The sequence below is a fragment of the Bos taurus genome, chromosome 20, assembly GCF_002263795.3.
Source record: "Bos taurus isolate L1 Dominette 01449 registration number 42190680 breed Hereford chromosome 20, ARS-UCD2.0, whole genome shotgun sequence".
Lineage (NCBI taxonomy): Eukaryota > Metazoa > Chordata > Mammalia > Artiodactyla > Bovidae > Bos > Bos taurus.
Window position 1 is genome coordinate 25956553 of NC_037347.1, and position 19801 is coordinate 25976353.

Here is a 19801-nt window from a genome sequence, read left to right on the forward strand (position 1 = left end):
TCGGCTCTCCTGTACCTCGGCGCCTCGTCTGAGGATAAAGGCACGCGTGGTCAGCCTTTTACCCGTTGAATGACAGCCACCTCTCGCCCACCAACGCGACCCATCCGCGACCGAACACCCAACTCCAGGGAACCGCGGCGCAAACTCAGCTAGGTAAACAGCGGGGCGGAACCAGCTCTGCGCGTGCTGCGTAGGGGCGGAAGGGGCCGGCAGGTTGCGCCTGCGCGCTGCGCCACTTGGCGCCTCCGCTTCCGCGGCCGGGATAGCGGGCGAGACGTTCCTGGCGGGATGGTACCCCGGTGCCAGGTAAGGGTGGGAAGTCTTCCCGAATGTGTCCGCTTTTTCCTCCACAGAAGCAGCCCTGCTCAGTCAGACCCCGGAGACTGTCACCGCGGTGGTGGCCCCTCCCGGTTTCGGAGGCTTTGCTGTGGCCTCCCCAAAGAAAGTCAAGTCGATATCCGCGAACGCTAGTTATGCGGGTGACGGCCCAGAAGACCAGCTGGTTCCTAAACGCTTCTCAGATTATTCTTTCCTAAGAAGACAAGTTTTCAATTTAAAAAGAAATGCTCTTAACTAAGAATTCTTAGGTGAAAGCGCTGCATCTGTGCATTGGCCAACCGTTGATTATTTGCAGATCTCTGCTTGTTTCGTGGTTTCCCTAGTGACTCAGCGGTAAAATAAATAAATAAATAATCCACCTGCAGTGCAGGAGCCTCAGGAGATGGGGGTTCGATCCCTGGGTCGGAAAGATCCCCTGGAGAAGGGCACGGCAACCCACTTAAGTGTTCTTGTCTGGAGAATCCCATGGACAGAGGAGCCTGGTGGGCTGCAGTCCACAGGGTCGCAGAGTCGGATACGACTGAAGTGACTTAGCACTCACGCACGCTTGTTTCGTAGAGAATGATTTGCTCCTAGTGATAGGTGGGTTATTTTACTTGGGCGGATCCCTTGGATACCAGGCTGTCTTACATAGGTTTGTCCTAGGGAATACCGGTTTATCCTGTGTTTCAGACCCATCTGCTTTTGTAACTATCAGGGTTTGTATGTTTCGTAACATAATTCCGGACAGCTGGGTTCAATGTAATGTAGACTGGAATCGAAGGTCATATGACAACCGTGAAAGACGTGTCTTTCACTTATTTGGTCATTTATTTGTGTAATTCATCTCTTGACTCAGACATTTGTTCACTGCCTAAGTGCTTATAAAAGGTGCTATGCTGCTGCTGCTAAGTTGCTTCAGTCGTGTCCGACTCTGTGCGACCCCACAGACGGCAGCCCACCAGGCTCCCCATCCCTGGGATTCTCCAAGCAAGAACACTGGAGTGGGTTGCCATTTCCTTCTCCAATGCATGAAAGTGAAAGTGAAGTCTTGTCTGACTCTTAGCGACCCCATGGATTGCAGCCCACCAGGCTCCTCCGTCCACAGGATTTTCCAGGCAAGAGTACTGGAGTGGGGTGCTATTGCCTATAATTTTATGTAAATTAAAGGCCAACTTCATGGTTTCTAAGAAGATATTGTTAGAGGTTTAGTCGTGCCACGCGTACATTTATAAAGCTAAAAAGCATCTGAAAGTCTGAATTATACTTAGAAAGCCTACATTTTTTTCAAAATTGTGGATATAATGAAATTTTTATGGGCATTTTAATTTTCTCTAACTTATCAAAAGTGTCTTTGATTAAAGTAATGCGTTTGAAAAACAAAACCCCACGTTGAGAGTCAGAAAAGGGCTATGAGTTGTTACTGTTAAATATGTTTTCTTTCTTTTCAGGTGGAAGTGTTGTATTTTGCAAAAAGCGCTGAAATAGCAGGAATTCGCTCTGAGACCATTTCTGTGCCGCAAGAAATAAAAGCATTGCAGCTGTGGAATGAGATAGAAACACGCCATCCAGGGTACTTAAAAATTTGTAGAATGTATATGATAAGCACTTTTTAATATTTAAAAATGCATGAGTAAATGATAAAAGTAAGAAGTTAATGTTGATTTCCATGTTTAATGTCAAAAGTATCATTAGCTGTATTTTTTCTGAAAACTTATAGTATTTAAAAATAAACAGTTCCTTAAGAAAAGTTTTATATTTTACTTAAAAAACACAGTGAGCTGAGATACTCCGAAAGAGACATGATTATATTAGCTTTTTTAATTTACATAATACTGAAAATTTAGATTTTGCATTTTTATAGCATTAAATGAAATTGTTACAAATTCTGTTAAAATGTGTGCTTTAAATTTTTATGTCCCACCCCTTCTTTAGAGAACTCAAGATAGAAATTTTTAAGACTGAAAGAAAAATGAAAGATAAGAAACGGTAGCTGCTGCTGAATTTGCATTTTTGCAACACTTGATTTATTTTTTTTCTGATTCTTGAAAATTGTCTGATTTTACTGCTCTTGTTCCTACCTCAGATGAGTCTTCTTTGGAACAAAGTACAAAATTGGCTCACCTGAACGTGTTCCAGGAATACTGAGTGTCACTTAAATCCTTGTAGATGTTTAACTTGGAAGCTTTGGTGCTGTGTAGCAGACAGTCCACAATGTATGTTCCAAAAGAAAACTATTCCTTCTTGATTTCATATCTTTTTAAGTTCTTAAAGTGCCCTGATAATCAACGGCAGTGGTTGGGCCTCTGTCCTACTTTACCTTTCACCTGGCTGAGAGGCACTTGGTATTTTGCAGCCTTACAGGGTATACTTGGCATACTTGTTTCCTTAGATGGAAAGCTCCTGGGGAGGGCATGCACTGATAAATTTTTTTTTTTTTAACTTGGTCTGAATGTTGTCTCCAGTTTAGTGTGGTTTTTTGTTTGTTTGTTTGTTTCTTTAATTGCCTAAGACACCCAACATCCAGTAAAGAGTTGTTAGCAATTTACTGCATTCGTCATGGTGAATAAGTATGTTCTTCAGTGGATACATACTTTCTCTGCAAAATATGAGTGAGTTTAATTAGTCATTTTGTAGAGGATGCTTCATAAAATAGTATTTATGTAATTTTAATTGCAGCTGAGGAGATTTAGGATCTAACAGCTAATAGGCTAATAATTGATAGGTCTAATTATACTTTTTGTCCTTCAGATTGGCTGATGTCAGAAATCAAGTGATATTTGCTGTTCGTCAAGAATATGTCGAGCTTGGAGATCAGCTCCTCCTGCTTCAATCAGGAGACGAAATTGCCGTTATCCCTCCCATTAGTGGAGGGTAGTACTTTTGAGCCACCTGGGTATGTGAGAGTTTTTTTCTTAACCAGTGTTGTGGAGCTGGATCATACAGATAATAACCTGTATATTGTTTACTTTATACTCTTTGTAAGACTGCCTGCACCAGCTCTTTATTGGTGCAGGTGGACTTACAAATGCCTATCATCTTTGCAGTTGAATGTCATTTTGATATGTTCACTCTATTGATTTAACATGGTTCAGTTGAGCTTTTATTTTGTGTGGAGCACAGTACCAGACACTGGTGTTTTAATATTCCTATTTTGCAGAAGGGAAAACCGAAAAGAAGTTAAAAAAACTTGTCATGGTCACATAGCTAATAAGTGGGAGAGCCAACATTTGAAGTCAGATTATTGGACTTTCTGGGTACTTTTCCACAAATAATGCTTATTAATACTGGATAATAGCTTTCCTCATTACAGAGAAATGGAGAAAAATTGCGTAGCTGGAAAGTAAGAATATTTCTCTTCCTAAGGAAAAAAAAAGCTTGCCATTTTCCAGGTACAAAAAGACAGCTTTATTGTTATAATTGTATTGCAAATGGCTCTAGGACCCATGTCATCTTTCTACTACATAAAAATGAGGTCCATGTCTGAGTATGATAATGTGTAAGAACCTTGCTTAGTATAATGTGGAGAGGCAAACAGAATGAGGCTTAATTTGTCAACTGAGAAATAAATAATGTAGAAATTAATAGACATCCCTAATTGTAAGTTAGGAATGAAAGAAAACTTTCTTAATTTGATAGTGGTTTTATTTCAAAGTCAAGAGTAAGTATCATCCTAGACGGCAAAACTTTGGTTGCATTAAAGGAAAAAACAAGCCATGAATGCCTGTTTCTTTCTCTCATTTTTTCTCTCCACTCTCCTGGAGGACAGTCCCCCAAAAAGTGAAGAATAAATATCGCAAAGCAAATCACCTGGCAAGATCTTCTATTTAGAAAAAATACTATTCTTTGTTAGATATGTATCTCAATTTGATTTGAAAACTGTAGCCACCATATCACCACCATGGTTATAGAAGAATGCTGCTTTTTGAGTTTGGAATTTATTCAGAAAACAACCGCCTGCCATTGAAGGTGTGTGTGTGCGTGTGATGATTAGAGCTGTCCTTTGAGAAGACTAGGAAGATACTCAGCAGCAGTGTGTATTATTTGAATGTGTTTGGCAAGATTTCTAACATGCAGTTTTAGAATCTGTGTTCTTATAGAATCAAGTTATGGGACTCAGTGTGGTCTGAAGTTCATAGATGTTTGGGTTACCTATATCATATTGCAAGAAAAAGTGGAAAAAACTCAGGTGGCACGTGCAGGAGGTTGAAACATCCTGAAATCTCGTAGCATCAGAATAATCCAGTAGGTTTTTTTTTTCTCTTCAGTAGTGTGATCATAAATATCCTCATAAGTACCCCTTCCCCAACCCCCATGCTTTGTCTCAGAACCCTGTTTGTTTCTATAAGTTATCCCTGTTTGTAGTTCCTATTTCCTGCTTTGTTCCTCCTCCAGCATAAGTGCCCTGAGTACAGGAGCCAGGTCTTTTGTCCCCCAGCCAATATCCAATCTCTGACACTTAGTGAGTATGTAATAAATCCTTGATGGATGAAATGAAATATATGGCAAAGGACCTATAGCATCTGATGAATAGGCCTTCAGTTCATTCCCTTGTTGCCTCAGTTACTTAACTGGGTTGTGCCTGATTATGAAATGAACCCAGTTCCTGTGGCATCTCCGTCATTTCTGCTTGCTCTCCTGTTTGGATAAAGAAAAAGCCAGTACTGAGTGTACTGCTTGGTAACATAGTGGTTTAGAGGTGATGTGCCTGTGGATGAAGGAGGTAAGAGTAGCAGTTCTAGAATGGGGAATATTTCGACCAATGAGATAGATTACCTTTTAAGTGATGATGTTAATGGTAAACTTCTTATAACATGCTTGATTCATTAGGGGTATTTGTAAATTACTGAGTTCTGCTAAACTTTTACATTTATTTTTATCATCATATTTCAAATCATGCCTCCTAACATATCTAAGAGTCACAAAGAGTTGGACATGACTGAGTGACTGAATTGAACATTTCTAATGTAGAAAAAACTATAAATTGAAATACAGCCAATAAATTGGTGTTTTGACTCTAGTACCTATATTAAGGTTTGCTATGCATGCTAAGTTGCTTCAGTTGTGTTCGACTCTGTGTGACCCTATGGACAGCAGCCCACCAGGCTCCTCTGTCCATGGGATTCTCTAGGCAAGAATACTGGAGTGGGTTGCCATTTCCTTCTCCATATTAAGGTTTAGTAATATCTTATTTCTAGAAAAGATATGAATGAAGTTGAAGAGAAATCTAAAGATATAATAAAATTCACATCTGAGAAACTTTCAGTAGATGAAGTCTCACAGCTGGTGATTTCTCCACTCTGTGGCGCAATATCCCTATTTGTAGGTGAGTTTTAATTTTCATAGTGTCTATTGACTGTACGAGACGGTTGAAGTTAGCAAGTGTTTCTCCTATTCGAGTGTTAATAGTCAGAGGATTTTAAGATTCTGAGCAGTAAGCCGAGATTACCCATGGTGGTGACTAGAAATTTTTAGTTCTTACTTTGCTTTAATAATCTTTAAATTAACCTGTGTTTAAAGACCAAAAAAAAAAAAGTAGAATAAAAAACATTATTAATAGAGAATTCTGTGTTTTCCAGATATTGAGGGGAAAAAATGGTGATGATAATAATGATAATCCTGGGAGCATGATGTTTGCAAGTGTCAAATCTTTGTTCTTAGAAAGGGAATATATACTGGTTTGTCTTTTGAGTATTTTCAGTAAACCTGGCTAATCAGTGTCATTTTATTTCCTCATCTTTGTGATAATTATCTTTTGATTTTCTAATCAAGTCTTCATGTTTAGAAATTTTCAAAGTAATTTTTACACAAACTGGTATGCAATTAAAAAATAACCCCCTCCTTTTTTTTTTTAATTAGTGTGGCTATTTCAACTATAAGGAGAAGCCTTATTTTGTAATTTTTTTTTTTTTTAGGGACTACAAGGAATAATTTCGAAGGGAAAAAAGTCATTAGCTTAGAGTATGAAGCATATCTACCAATGGCAGAAAATGAGATAAGAAAAATTTGTAGTGACATGAGACAGAAATGGCCAGTCAGACACATAGCAGTGTTTCATCGACTTGGGTATGATCTCCTTTATCAGTTTAAAAGATTAAGCGTGGTTGTTCTCCACCTTTGTACTAATTCTGATTCTGAGATCTTTCACTGGCATCCTGTATTACCTTGAGAGGGAGGTTCATGTATCATTCTGAGGGACTGTGCCTTTAAGGGCTGCTTGTTATATTGTAACATTTGGAGAGTAGTAGTGGTAGATGCTGTAACAAAGTCCAAATGTGCAAGACTCTCAGGCCCTGTGCCCAGCTGTTTTGTAGTCTGGACTTTGTTTATATGACAGTCTAAGATTTTTTTGATGTAAAAGCCTCTTGAGGTCATGAAATTAGTTCATCTTTTTATATCTCTGAGAAGAGTAGAATTCCAGGCTTTGTAAAGAACCCAGCAGTGGGACTAAATCTATCATCTACTATATTTTTTAATACTGTTATCAATTCTGTTATTTACTGTTTTTTGCTATTCAGTATTTTAAATTCTGTGTTATATTCATCATGCGATTGCTTTGTATTTCTAGACATTACCTGACCTGTGCCTTGTTTATTTGAATCAGATACTTGAATCAGTGAGGTCTCTTTCTTCTTGGTGCCCATCAAATAAATCTAGTGGATACATGCTAACAAGTTGGTCACAGCTTTGGCTTCTGCTAAATGCAACTGAGATGAATTACTGTTTTCTAACTAAATGGGATGTTTAGGTAAAATAGAACTGGATATTTAGTTCTGTGTGTTGTGCTCAGTGGCTTCAGTTGTATCTGACTCTTTGCGGCCCCATGGACGGTAGCCTACCAGGCTCCTCTGTCCATGGGGATTCTCCAGGCTAGAATACTGAAGTGGGTTGCCATTTCCTGTTCCAGGGGATCTTCCCAATCCAGGAATTGAAACCTCTCTCTCCTGTGTCTCGTACTTTGGTAGGCAGTTTCTTTACCACTGAGCCTTTACCATTCTTTACCGCTGAAGCTCAGATATTTAGTTCTAGGAATTAAACGTTCGCTGGATTTCAGTGGAATTTTTTTTTTTTTTTTTCATGTGTCGATTCTTTAACATGCAGCTTCAGAGGAGATGATGAATTTTTGTCTTCATTTTGTTAAAGCTTGGTTCCAGTGACAGAAGCAAGCGTTATCATTGCTGTGTCCTCAGCCCACAGGGCTGCATCCCTTGAAGCTGTGAGCTATGCCATTGATGCTTTAAAAGCCAGGGTGCCCATATGGAAAAAGGTAAGTTAGAAAAATACCTACCTTTCTCTCTGGACATGATTTTTTCTTAGGAATTTTTAAAGGACAAAGAAAAAGAGTACATAGAGTATATATTCATGGGCCTTCCCTGACTTTATAGGATCTTGTTTTCTTTTATCTATGAAATAGGGTGTTTATGTAATAATCTTCTTTCCAAGCATGAAAAATACATGCCTCAAATAATGCATGACTGGGAGAAGACCTCAGCAAGTGGTAGCAGTTAGAATTCCTAGTCTGGAATGTTCCAGTGGCTCATATGTGCAGTAGTATCCCTTGGAATTGAATTCCCTTGAGTTCGAGGGTCTTTCCTTTGGAGAGCAGGAATCATGCATGGCTATTTAGGCAATGGCTAAAATAGAGATTTCTCAAGGCAAAAGAACTGTCTCCTAGAATGCCTTCATTTCAGGGGAAAAAAAAAGGATATTGCCTCTGTGGAGAAAATGCAGAGTGGATTTAAAGACCTAAGTTAGAAAGTCTAGCTTGTTTTCGGTCCATACATCAAACCCATCAATAAAAGCAAACAGTTCCCTTCTTAGAGCATCCTGAAGAGATGAAAAGGCCCAGCTCCCTGATTTCTCCCCTGGTATAGTTACCTCAACAGTGGGAACTCAGAACTCTGAGACACATGTAATTCCACTTGAGAGCCTCAAATTGCCCACGGCTCGTGGCTGAATGCAAAGCTGAGGAATGCATTCACTGCCCAGTAGAGCAGGGCTCGGAGTGAAGGACCAGAGGGCGAGTCCTTCTAGGAGCCTCCTGCTTCAGTCAGTGCTGAGATGAGTTAGTTGGACTCTGAACCACCGCTTATGAAATTTAGTGACCCATATTTTCTGAATTAAAACTGAAACCCATTGTTATAAGGGGATACTTAAGAACTAGAAGATAGCGTGTGTGAAAGGAATCTGTCCTAGTGAAGCTCAGGTATCTGGTTGCTTGGCTGTGAGCAAGGCTGCCGCCATTTTGATAGACCATGAGACAGGCCCCTGGAGCGAGCAAGGTAGAAAGAGCCTTCCAGAATGAATTGTGAGCCTGGCTGAAAGAGCTTTCTTTACCTGGGAGGAAAGAATAGTGAGCCAGCTGACAAAGTAGAGAGAGCAGGAGATGGGATGTTGAGGACTAGCTGGGCTTTCTGTTTGCTTCTCTGTCTGTAGAAGGTGAGAGGGTGTCCATAAAATGGAAAAACCTGAACTTTGTGGCCAACATGATAGAATCTGATTAGAGAGAGAAGAATACGTGATATTCTTATTCCTCTTCTGTCCCCAAATTGTCTACATTCCAGTCTGGTTCTGGTTCCAGCCTGTGCTTTGAGATTGTCTGTGACGTAGGCAAGAGGGTGGTGGGTAGGGCAGGCACTTACAGAGCACTTGTCACCAGCATGTAGCTCAGACCTGTTTAGGAACCTCCATGGTGGTCTCTTTAATTTCAGAGCTAATGGAAACATCCCTTCTGCCTTTGGAAAAGCATGTTTAGAAATGTGGAAGTAGCAGGTGTGTCTGATAGAACAAAGTGTTTAAAGACCTTCCGTCTTCCCGACGTAACTTTGCCCAGGCTACTGCCCATCGTGGTCCCGAGTAGATTTCGTAGTTTATTCTTCTCGATGTTGGCACCTTGCCTTGTTAAGGCTTCTTGTCTGTTGTTTCTCCTACTGGACTGAATCCTTGAGTGTAGGAAGCATGTTTGGTTATTTTTTTGCTGTCAGTGCCTTACGCAAATGTCCATTGGATTGTTAAAAGAAGAGCACATTTAAATAGTTGTGATACTCATTTGCCTGATTTATTCCAGTGTATTTGCATGTATTAAAATGCTCTCTTTTGAATTCTCCTTATGGTTCTGTTTTTTAGGAAATCTATGAAGAATCATCATCATCTTGGAAAAGAAACAAAGAATGCTTTTGGGCAACCAGTGATTAAACCACTTAGGTTTTTAGAGCCCTAAAATTTAAACTAGGTAAATTCTTATCTTTGATCATATTTCCATTCTTCTTCTCTAGAAGATAGTTTAATGAAGCTGATCTCTTATGTTATACCAGTGGAACAAAAGAGAGGAGAAAAGAAAGCAAAATAAATGAGTGTTTAGGATGAGGGCTTATATGGGAACTAGAAACAGAGGAAAGAAAGGCTTTAGGGAGAAAAATGGAAGAATAATTTGAATGTGAGGAGTGATGCCTGTGGGTGGACAAACAGTTCTATGACTGAGTTCCAGTTGTAATTTGACTCACACTGAGGGGTCGCCCCTCATCAGTGACTATCTCAGGCTGCCCCGTCTGTCCGCCTCCTACCCCCAGCATCCTGACCCCACCCCCCTGCCCCTATGCCCAGCGATATTGTTGTCAGGGATGCATTTTGGGAATGTTGGCAGAACTGAAAGTTATAAAAAGTCCTTATCAGATACTCTTGATATATTTTTAGAATTTATATATTTTAAAAAATAAGCTAAGTACAATTTTATAAGTTTAAAGCAATATTTTCTTGTTTTTAAAAACTCAGTGATGATGCGTGTGTGCTCAGTCGCTTCATTTGTGTCCAACTCTTTGAGACCCTATCAGCTGTAGCCCACCAGGCTTCTCTGTCCATGAGATTTCCCAGACAAGTATACTTGAGTGGGTTGCCATTTCCTTCTCCAAGGACTCTTCCCGTCCCAGGGATTGAACCCACATCTCCTGCATTGGGAGGCGGGTTCTTTACCGCTGAGCCACTGGGGTAGCCTGATGATATGTAAGATATTTCATAATTATGAGGATTTCTTCTATTTCAGAATCTAGTATAATCTTATCATAATGCTTATTATATTTTGTTATTGTATCAGTATATAAATGAGCATAAAATTGTCAAGACAAACTAGCAAGGGTGTTTTGTGTTTTAATGTTAGAAGATTGTACTCACAACCAATTAAGAAGGAAAATTATACGATTATTTAGTAAAGCATTTTCAGATATCTTTTGAGCTTAAGCAGCATTGTTGTTAGTGAAGTCATTAATAAAGGTATGTTTTCTGCAAAATCTCATACTAAATAATGGTCCAGTTTTTGTTTGGTCAACCCATATATTACCTTGATAGATCTTAGTATATAATTTTCATATAGTTCTTTTTTTTTTAAACTGAAGTGTGATTTGCAATATTTGATTAGTTTTGGGTGTGCAGCATAATGATTTGGGGTTATTTTGCAGATTATATTCCATTATAAGTTATTGCAAGATTTTGGCGTAATTTCCTATGCTGCACAGTAAATCTTTGTTGCTTATCTGTTTTACGTGTAGTAGTTTGTATCTGTTAAGTCCACATTCCTCATTTGTCCTTCCCCTCATCCTCTCCCTTTTGGTAACCATGAGTTTGTTTTCTGGGTGTTTTTGTTTATATTTGGATTCATTTGTATTATTTTTTTAGATTCCACACGTAAGTGATATCATACAGCATTTATCTTTCTCTGACTTTTTTCACTAAGCATAATACTCCATTCATGTTGTAGCGAAGGATGGTTTTTGTGTGGTGAGCAATACTCCAGTATGAGTGTGTCTCATCTTAAGTCATCTGTTGAGCTGCCTTCGTGTCTTGGCTGTTGTAAGTAGCGCTGCTACGAACACTGGGGTGCATGTGCCTTTCCAGATTAAGAGTTTCATGTTTTCCAGATATATACCCAGCAGTGGCATTACTTGATCATATGGTGCTTTTATTTTAGTTTTTTAAGGAACCTCCAAACTGTTTTCCGTAGTGGTTTCCCCATTGTACATGACCACCACCAGTGTGTGAGGATTCTTTTTCTCCCCATTCTCTTCAGTACTTATTTGTAGACTGACTGATGATAACCATTTTGACCAGTGTAAGGTGATAGACCTCATTGTGGTTTTGGTTTGCATTTCTCTAATAATTAGTGGTGTTGAGCATCTTTTCATGGGCCTTTTACCTATCTGTATGTCTTCTTTGGAAAAATGTCTGTCTGGGTCTTTTGTCCATTTTTTGATTGGGTGGTTTTTTTTTTTTTATATTGTATGTGTGCTTAGTCACTCAGTCCTGTCTGACTCCCTGTGACCCCATGGACTGTAGCCCGCCAGGCTCCTCTGTCCCTGGGATTCTCCAGACAAGAATACTGGAGTGGGTTGCTATTCCCTTCTCCAGGGGATCTTCTCGACCCAGGGATCGAATCCGGGTCTCTTGCATTACAGGCAGATTCTTTACTGTCTGAGACACCAGGGAAGCCCCAAAAGTACAGTATTACAGTATAAGAGCTGGTAAACAGGAGCTGGCATCCAGTGAACAGGTAAGAAGAGTTACTGACTGGAAGAAGGAGAGGAAGTGGGAGATGGCAGAGCTGAAGGGTCGTCAGCGACAGGAGCCGGAGAGCAAGCTGCAGTTTCACTCACCCCTGACGTTGATGGCACAGGTTCTGGTTCCTTGCTGGCTGCAGATAGAATTATCTACCTTCTTGAAAAATGATCCAGTGATGCCTGAGTAGTAGCTCTCTTTTTCTCATCGTAGATGACATGGTAGCCCTGGATTGCATTCGGAACAGCTACTGCAGCCTTCGTGTACCGTTCTGTGTTCAGGGCTTGTGCCTCAAAAGCTGACAGTGCCTCCTCAAATACAGAAGAGCCCTTGCCTTTTCCTGTGTCGTGACTTTCCTCGGTCCTTCAGTTACTGCTTCTTCCTCTCTGTCCTCCCTCTGGGCCTCCAGGTCCACCAGGCCTTCATTACCAAGCTCCTCTTGTTGTACAGCAAGGAGTTCAGTGAAGTCATCCTACAAATACAGCTCTAGCTTCTCACTGAGTGTCACTGAGTCACTGAAGACCTCACTTTTGCATCCTCAAAAGCCCACAACTTGAAGGTTCCTTTGGAAGGGACTTAGAGTATATGTTCATATGAGGTCTATGTGGCTTTTGGAATTTTTCTACTCAGTTTCTTTAGAGGATCTTTATTGATAGTAATTATAAAAAGAACTGGCTCATTGGAAAAGACCCTGATGCTGGGGAAGATTGAAGGCAGGAGGAGAAGGGGATGACAGAGGATGAGATGGTTCAATGGCATCACTGACTCAATGGACACGAGTTTGAGCAAGCTCCGGGAGTTGGTGATGGAATGATGGACATGGAAGGCTGGTGTGCTGCAATCCATGGGGTTGCAAAGAGTCAGACATGACTGAGCGACTGAACTGAACTGATAACAAAGTACATGAAACATTCTCTAAGCATCTTTTTTTTTTTTTTAAATCATATCTTCATTTTAAGTAGGTTTTGTTTAAATCAGGAACTCAGACTATTAAGCTTTTAAGTCTCCAGTGCAGACAGGTTAAGGAGTTAATCTGGGGCATGCTAAAATTGGGATGGAGCATCTGACAGTTTTCAGTGCATTGCACTGGACTTGAATCAGGTCGTCGTTGATCCCCACTTCTCTTAGGAGTGGCAGTTAATTGGTGAAATATTAAGGAGCTGGCATCACTCTGACATAGCCTTTCTATGTCTGTGACTTAACTGGCTAAGTAGAAGAGTAACTTAAAAAAACTGACCTTTAAATAGCTTGTAATGTTTAAAGTCACTTGGGGACTGTGGCTTTATTTGACAGCTTAGGAAGTTCATTTAAGAAGTAGGAAGCTGATTTATTGTGTTTCAAGTGTTTTAACAGGTAGCAAAAGTGAAAGTTTTATCTTTGAGTGAAGGTAGCAGCAGATGTTCTAGTGAACTGTTTTGTGATTTTGTGGCTCTGCTTGTTCTTTACATATGCTGCTGAGTCACTATACTTTCAGTATGTTTTGAGAAGTAGTGAGTTAAGTTAAAAATTTGAGTCTTGATCTTAGATCTTGAATGAACCTATTGGACAATTGGAAAAGCAATTCCTATCGGATGCCTCTTGAATCCACTCATTTCTTTATTCTGCTGCATCTGTCATCCAAGCCACCACTCCCATTTCTCTTGGACTATTGCTGTGGCCTGGTGACAGTCCCCCTTCCTTCTCCTACTTTGGTCACTTGATCATCCTACTTGAACCTTCTGATAGGTAATCACACCCCAGAACCTCTGTCCTCACCATGACCGACAGCCTGCATGGCCCGGCTCCTGCCTCACTGCTGTCTCGTTCCAGGCTCCCTGCTTTGCTGTGGTGATTTGTGGCAGGCTCACTCTCCCCAAGGGTCCTCGCCTGCCCCTTTGCTAGGATGCCCTTCCTCCGGGTATTCCTTCAGTTGCTTCCTCACTTGCTCCTTGATGAAATGTACCTCTGCAGAGAGCCTGCTCCAACTACACTCTCTCAAACTGGATTCCTTGTTCCACTTTATACCCTACAGTGGCACTTAGCGCGCTGTCTCAGGTGCTACATCTGTTAGTGTATCTCCATCACTAGACCATCAATTTCCTGAGACTGGGGACTTGTCTCTATCATCAGTGTCTAACCATAACATGCACGCAGGAGTGCTCAGAAGTTTTGTTGGCGTCAAGCACTGGAGTGAAGTGAAGTGAAAGTCGCTCAGTCCTGTCCAACTCTCTGCAACCCGGTGGACTATACAGTCCATGGAATTCTCCAGGCCAGAATACCGGAATGGTTAGCCTTTCCCTTCTTTGGGGGATATTCCCAACCCAGGGATCAAACCCAGGTGTCCTGCGTTGCAGGTGGATTCTTTACCAACTGAGCCACAAGGGAAGCCCAAGAACACTGGAGTGGGTAGCCTATCCCTTCTCCAGGGGATCTTCCCGACCCAGGAATTGAACTGGGGTCTCCCACATCGCAGGCGGATTCTTTACCAACTGAGCTATCAGGGAAGCCCATTAAGCACTTGAAGCCCATATTAAACACACCTGACGTGATGTGTGGTTGTAGTGCTTAGAGATGTGTAAAAGTACCTGGCATGACGAATGAAGTGGATAGGTGCAGCGAGCTTTTCTTCTCCACTTCCTTCCTCACTCCCATCCGTCTAGTAAAGGCCTCTTTACATTCCATGATTTGTGTGGTGTAGTTAGGCAGCTCACCCAGCAGAGGGTGGTAGAGCCAGGGCTATAGCAAGAGCAATTTGAGTGAGTTAGCTTTTTACTCTACTTGCACAGAATCAAAAATTTCAGATTTAATTAGTAGCCTTTTTCTTTTAATTAGGTTGGAGTGGTCCTCAGATGAAAATCAGCCCTTCTTTTTGAATAAGAAAAATTTCAGTCTTTAGTTGGTTATCTTTAAAATACTAAAGGGTTATGCTAGGATGAACCTCCAGGTGGTGCAGTGGTAAAAAATCCACCTGCCAATGTAGGAAATGCCAGAGACGTGGGTTTGATCCTTGGGTCGGGAAGATCTGGAGGAGGAAATGGCAACCCACTCCAGTATTCTTGCCTGGGAAATTCCATGGACTGAGGAGCCTGGCGGGCTACAGTCCACTGGGGTCGTAAAGAGTCACATACAACTAAGCGAATAAACACACGATAGAATGAGGATTATTTTTATGCTCTGTGTAGTTTTTCAAAGGTGATAAAGAATAAATGGATTATTTTTTAAAATACTGAAATATAAAAGTATGTTCTGATTTGGTACAGAATGCTAGCTTTCATACAGGTAGCAGCATTTCCTAACCCACTGTGACAAAACAAAAATGAATGTTCTTTTTCTCCAAAGTTGTATTTTAATGTATGAAGCATATAAGATACACTTACTAGTGGTGGTTCTGCAGTCTGCTTTTGTCAAGTGCTTCACCAGAATTGAGATGGGTCGAATTGAGGGAGGTGTTGGGGGGGTGGTGGGAATCAGAGCTATTTGTGCACAGGTTGTGAAAGGCAGCACCTACCCCTCAGCCTTTGCATCAGTGTACCATCTATGCAGTGACAGCCAGTCTCTGAACCTGATATGTGTCTTGTTTTACAATTTCTTGTTTTACAATTTCAGCACATTCATTTCAGCTTATTTAATTCTTAAGAGTATGTAAATGCTCTATTAAAAATTTTTTTAAACTATGCAGATGACTGCTCGTGTAGGCTGCAGTAGTTTTGACTCTTTTTTTCTGTTTCAGACACATGTTTCTTTCTAGAGATAAGTTGTGCTTTAGAGTGACGCTTCTCAAACTGTAGCATACTGCAAATCATCTGGTGATCTTATTAAACTTCCAGTTGGAATTCAGTTCTGCATGGCACCTGAGAGCTCCATTTTGTAACAGGCTCCAGGTGATGCAAATGCTGCCCGCCTGTCAACCACACTGAGGAGCAAGGCTTTACACCTCGTCTCTAAACTGCAGGCGGCTTGTTGCCTGCAGAACATCCTTGTGGCCACTGCTGTTATAAGTGGTGAGATACATCCTCACTCTTATAACTGAGTCTTGACTGACTGTTCTCAAGCACAGTGAGTGTACAAGATAAATACAGTGAGATCCATAAGTCATAAAGTTCAAATTCCAAAGTGAATAGCTTTATTTTCAAAATGATTTTAATGATATTCAGTAATGTGCTCTGTAAAGAGTAGTTTACATTTGAATAATACTCTTCTGTTTGATTCTCATACTTTAATAGGAGAAAAGCTCTTAACTAATGTTGATTATTGCTCCAATTTGGTTGTTTCTTAGAAATCAAATGAACTGTGTGACACTTCATGTACAAACATGCATACATTCATTTTTATATTTTTGGTGGAGAGAAAAAAAGACAAAAACCAGTTAATCAAAACAGCAAATATTCTTAAAGATTTATACATTATGTATGAAGGAAACTATCCAAGACAATTTGTCTTTAAAAAATATACAATTTAGCATAGTTGTGCAATATATACATTTACATTTTGACTTTATCTGCCAAAATAAACCAGGTATGAAACCATTTTTTAATATTTACATAATGGCTACATTTTCATTCTTTAAGGTTCAAACAGTCAACATTTTGTTTCAGACACTGCCCCCATATATACTTTCTTCCCCTACATGGTTAGTCTTTCTAACTGATTAGAATGAGTGTGCATTAATGAGGGCATACTCCTGAAAGTCATGTATATGATTATTTTCTATGTGCAAACTGTATTAAAGATGGACCAGGGAGAGAAGTTTGAGGAATCCTGTTTAATGCTTATGATATCTTAATTTATGAGATTGTCATATATTAAGTTATAACTGTATATCAGAATAGATAACACTATAAAATTACACCTTTTATAATAACTACTTGTGTAATAACCATTAGGATAATCACTTGTGTGATTATGATAAATTGGTTTCCACTTTTTTTTCACAGTTAATAATGTTCACTATTTTATAAAAACACATCCAGTTAGGAATCTGTCCAGTTTCTCAGTTTGCTGCTGAAGTGAACGACGCACAAAATTCAAATTTCAATGCAGTTTCTTTAGACTGTTTTACTTTATTATTTTATAAAGCTTGTATGGCAGCCATGCATGAAGCAACTCAGTTCTTACCCTATTCTATACACACTGTCTATATACCATTTATGAAATGGAAACTTTAAGATGACATCTTTTAAGCCCTATATTCTACTTACTTTTAAAACAAAAGTATGGCTGAATAGGAATACAGAGCTTTTTTTTTTTTTTTTTTAAACAATTTTTAAATATCTTGGATGACTCTTCAACCTTTGCTTAAAAGTGCTCAAGGAACACTACTCAGTGGCACCTCTGCCTTAGACCCGTTGTCTGGTGACAGAAGCTGTATATTTAGGCCACGTGCTCTCGTGCAGTGGTTCTCAGCTGGAGCGACTGTACCTTCCAGGAAGCGTCAGCCAGTGTCTGAGACATTTTTTGATTGCCACGAGGGGGAGAGGGTGCCTCTGATGCGGGTAGGTAGAGCTGTAGGCCGAGGCCAGGGATGCGGCTAAACATCCTACAATACACGGACAGGCCCCCACCAGAAAGAGTTACCTGGCCCCAGTGTCTGTAGAGCCAGGGCTGAGAGACCCTACCCCAGCGAGATAAATGGCGCAGAGACGAGTGGCTGGCTTCTTAAGTTTGCAGTAATCCAGCTCCTTCATGGAAACAGTGCCTTCAAGGCCACTCATCTAAGGCGAGGCTCACCAGAGCTCACCAGCTGGCTGTGGGCATGTGACCTCTGTCTAGTGTTTATCTGAGGAAGCTTAGAGGCAGAATAAAGGAGAATGACATGCTGTAGTTCTTAGTATATTACTTTGAAGAACTAGTATACATATATATACAGCGGTTACCCAGTTTATTAAATAGTCTTTATCAACGTAATGACCAGTTTCCCCTCCGTTCTTTTTTTAAACACTCCTTGGAATGAAACAGTGTGAGTCCACACAGCTGTTACAAGAATTGGGCTCTAGCACATGTTAACTAGAGAATACAATGTCATTTTTGTTACAAACCCCTGACATTTTTTTGCCAATTGTTTCTTTTCCCTTTGTTTCGTCAGACGCAAAATGAATCCCGGAACTGTGCAGACAGCCCTGCGCCACCATCAGAGACACGCACGCGGGCACGTGCCTGCTTTCCTGACTTCCGAGTCACATTCTGGGAGGATTGTCTATTTGTGTTATAAGAAACCCAGACAATGGGTTTTTAAAAGTTGAAAGTGTCACTACTGAGCTCTACCCCAGTGCCCCCCATTTTATAACGAGGACGCTGAAGTTTCAGGGCCTGAGCGACTTGTCTGAAGCTTTAAGTATGTATTTTCTGACAGAAAATAGTCCCCACAGCCTTTGCCTCTGCGCTTTCTCTCTCACGCCTGCCTAGAGGATGAACCTAGAAACTAACAGAGAAAAGAAGGTGCAGCGGAGGAATGGATGGTGTTCCACAAGGTGGCCCGTTTACATCATAAGGACCTGGACCCTTGTTAAAATACAGGTCATCAGGCTTCATCCCAATTTGATGACTAAATAAGATTATCAGGAATTGGGGCCTGAGACTCTCTGGTGAGCAAACTCCCAGGTTAAAGTCATTATTCTGGAAATGTAAGTTCTCCAGAACCAAGCACAGTAGGTGCTTACTAGGTGGTTTCTAAGGTCTTGTAATTTCCTGCAAATTCCTGAGATTATTTATATTTTACCTTGTTTACCCTGCCTGAAATATCAACAATTAGAAGTTCACTTGGACTTAATTTTTCTTACATGTTTAGCCAACTGAAAACAGCTCCCTGAAGTTAAGGGGATTATACAGTAACTCACGCAAGTGTGGGAAGTGGAACGGATAACTTCCTCCTCACACCTGGGGAAGAGCCCCTGCCCTGGGAGTGGAGGTTTGGACAAGAGTCCCAGGAGGGTGGAAAACTCCAGACTCCTGGAGAGGAAGGTGGGCAGCTGCAGGCTTGCAGAATATGAGGCACCAGGACATGGGAGAGGTTCATTGTGGAAGCAGAAAGGATTCCAAAGCAATTACTCAAATTTCAAAAATTGACAAGGTGCCAGCCAGGTCAGCCAGTTTTCATCCTAAAGGAGAAAGGAAATGTCTTCCTTCTTCCCAGCGGGGACTCCAGCAGACAAGATTTTACTATAAATGTTATAGATGCTAAACAAAAGTTAGTGCTGTGGCCTCTAAACCCTTTAGGCCCCTAACCCTCCACCACTTAAGAGGAGATTCCGTCTGCAGGAGGCTCCTACCAGTCATCAAGCATGTTTTGATAAGCACATCATCACAAGAAACGGGACCCTGGGAAACAGCTGTGGGCTGACAACAGCAAGTTTTACCTCATTTATAAACAAAATTATCACTGAAAATATCCTCTGTGGCAACTTTGGACAAGCAGCAAAAGTTGACCTGTTTTTTTCCCCCAACAGTATCAAAATCCAAGTTAATGATGTATCTACACCTACTACTTCCACTTGTTTAAAAACAGTCGTTTTAAATAATTGGGTTCCCCCGCCCCCAAAGGTTGTATTTTTCTCTTAAGACTTCTCCTGTTTGGAAACATGTCATGCTTCAGATACAATGTACATGATAATGTACTCTGGACCAGCCAGCGGTAAAGAGCACTTTTTCCTCCATATAAAATAAGTCTTTTACCCTTTGTACCCCTGCCCTCCCAATCCCCTCACAATTTCTTTCCAAACTGACCTGCAGTTCTGTTTTAATTATTACATTATTAAGTTACCCTGGTATTAAAAAAAAAAAACCATTCATGTGAATAGTAACCTCTGGCTGTACTGCTGCTGCTACCCACTCTGGTGGGAGCTGCTGGGTGATTCAGCTGTTGAGTTCTGTGGTCTCATCGGTTTCATCTGGATTTTTGGCCATTTTTTCATATTTTCTTTTGAAGAATCCAAGCTGTAAGATGATGTAAAAATGTTACCACTTG

General features: G+C 40.6%; 2 protein-coding genes across 6 annotated transcripts in view; one reads left to right on the forward strand and one right to left on the reverse strand.

Moving 5' to 3' along the window:
• The first annotated feature begins 249 nt into the window (after positions 1-249).
• On the forward strand, positions 250-18596 carry MOCS2 (molybdenum cofactor synthesis 2). Of its 4 annotated transcripts, none has more exon segments than NM_001014867.1 (7): positions 250-306; positions 1770-1891; positions 3070-3214; positions 5517-5644; positions 6234-6384; positions 7462-7585; positions 9445-10601. In NM_001014867.1, coding segments are annotated over 5 exon segments (570 nt in total). In that variant the 5' UTR covers positions 250-306; positions 1770-1891; positions 3070-3116; the 3' UTR covers positions 9514-10601.
• Positions 15937-19801, reverse strand: part of ITGA2 (integrin subunit alpha 2) — a 108733-nt gene continuing 104868 nt past the window's right edge. Inside the window, exon 25 of one of the 2 annotated variants that reach the window (XM_024981212.2) lies at positions 15937-19770. In XM_024981212.2, the coding sequence (XP_024836980.1) occupies positions 19690-19770 (81 nt within the window). In that variant the 3' untranslated portion in view covers positions 15937-19689. The remainder of the gene's footprint in view (positions 19771-19801) is intronic. The other variant, NM_001166499.1, reaches the window with a different exon arrangement.

Excerpts from the sequence above, each read along its gene's own strand:
- MOCS2 (XM_005221519.5), top strand. The coding sequence starts at position 3,117 with ATGTCGAGCTTGGAGATCAGCTCCTCCTGCTTCAATCAGGAGACGAAA. Across the intron at positions 3,215-5,516 it reads AGTACTTTTGAGCCACCTGG|AAAAGATATGAATGAAGTTG; the intron begins GTATGTGAGAGT and ends TCTTATTTCTAG. Across the intron at positions 5,645-6,233 it reads CGCAATATCCCTATTTGTAG|GGACTACAAGGAATAATTTC; the intron begins GTGAGTTTTAAT and ends TTTTTTTTTTAG.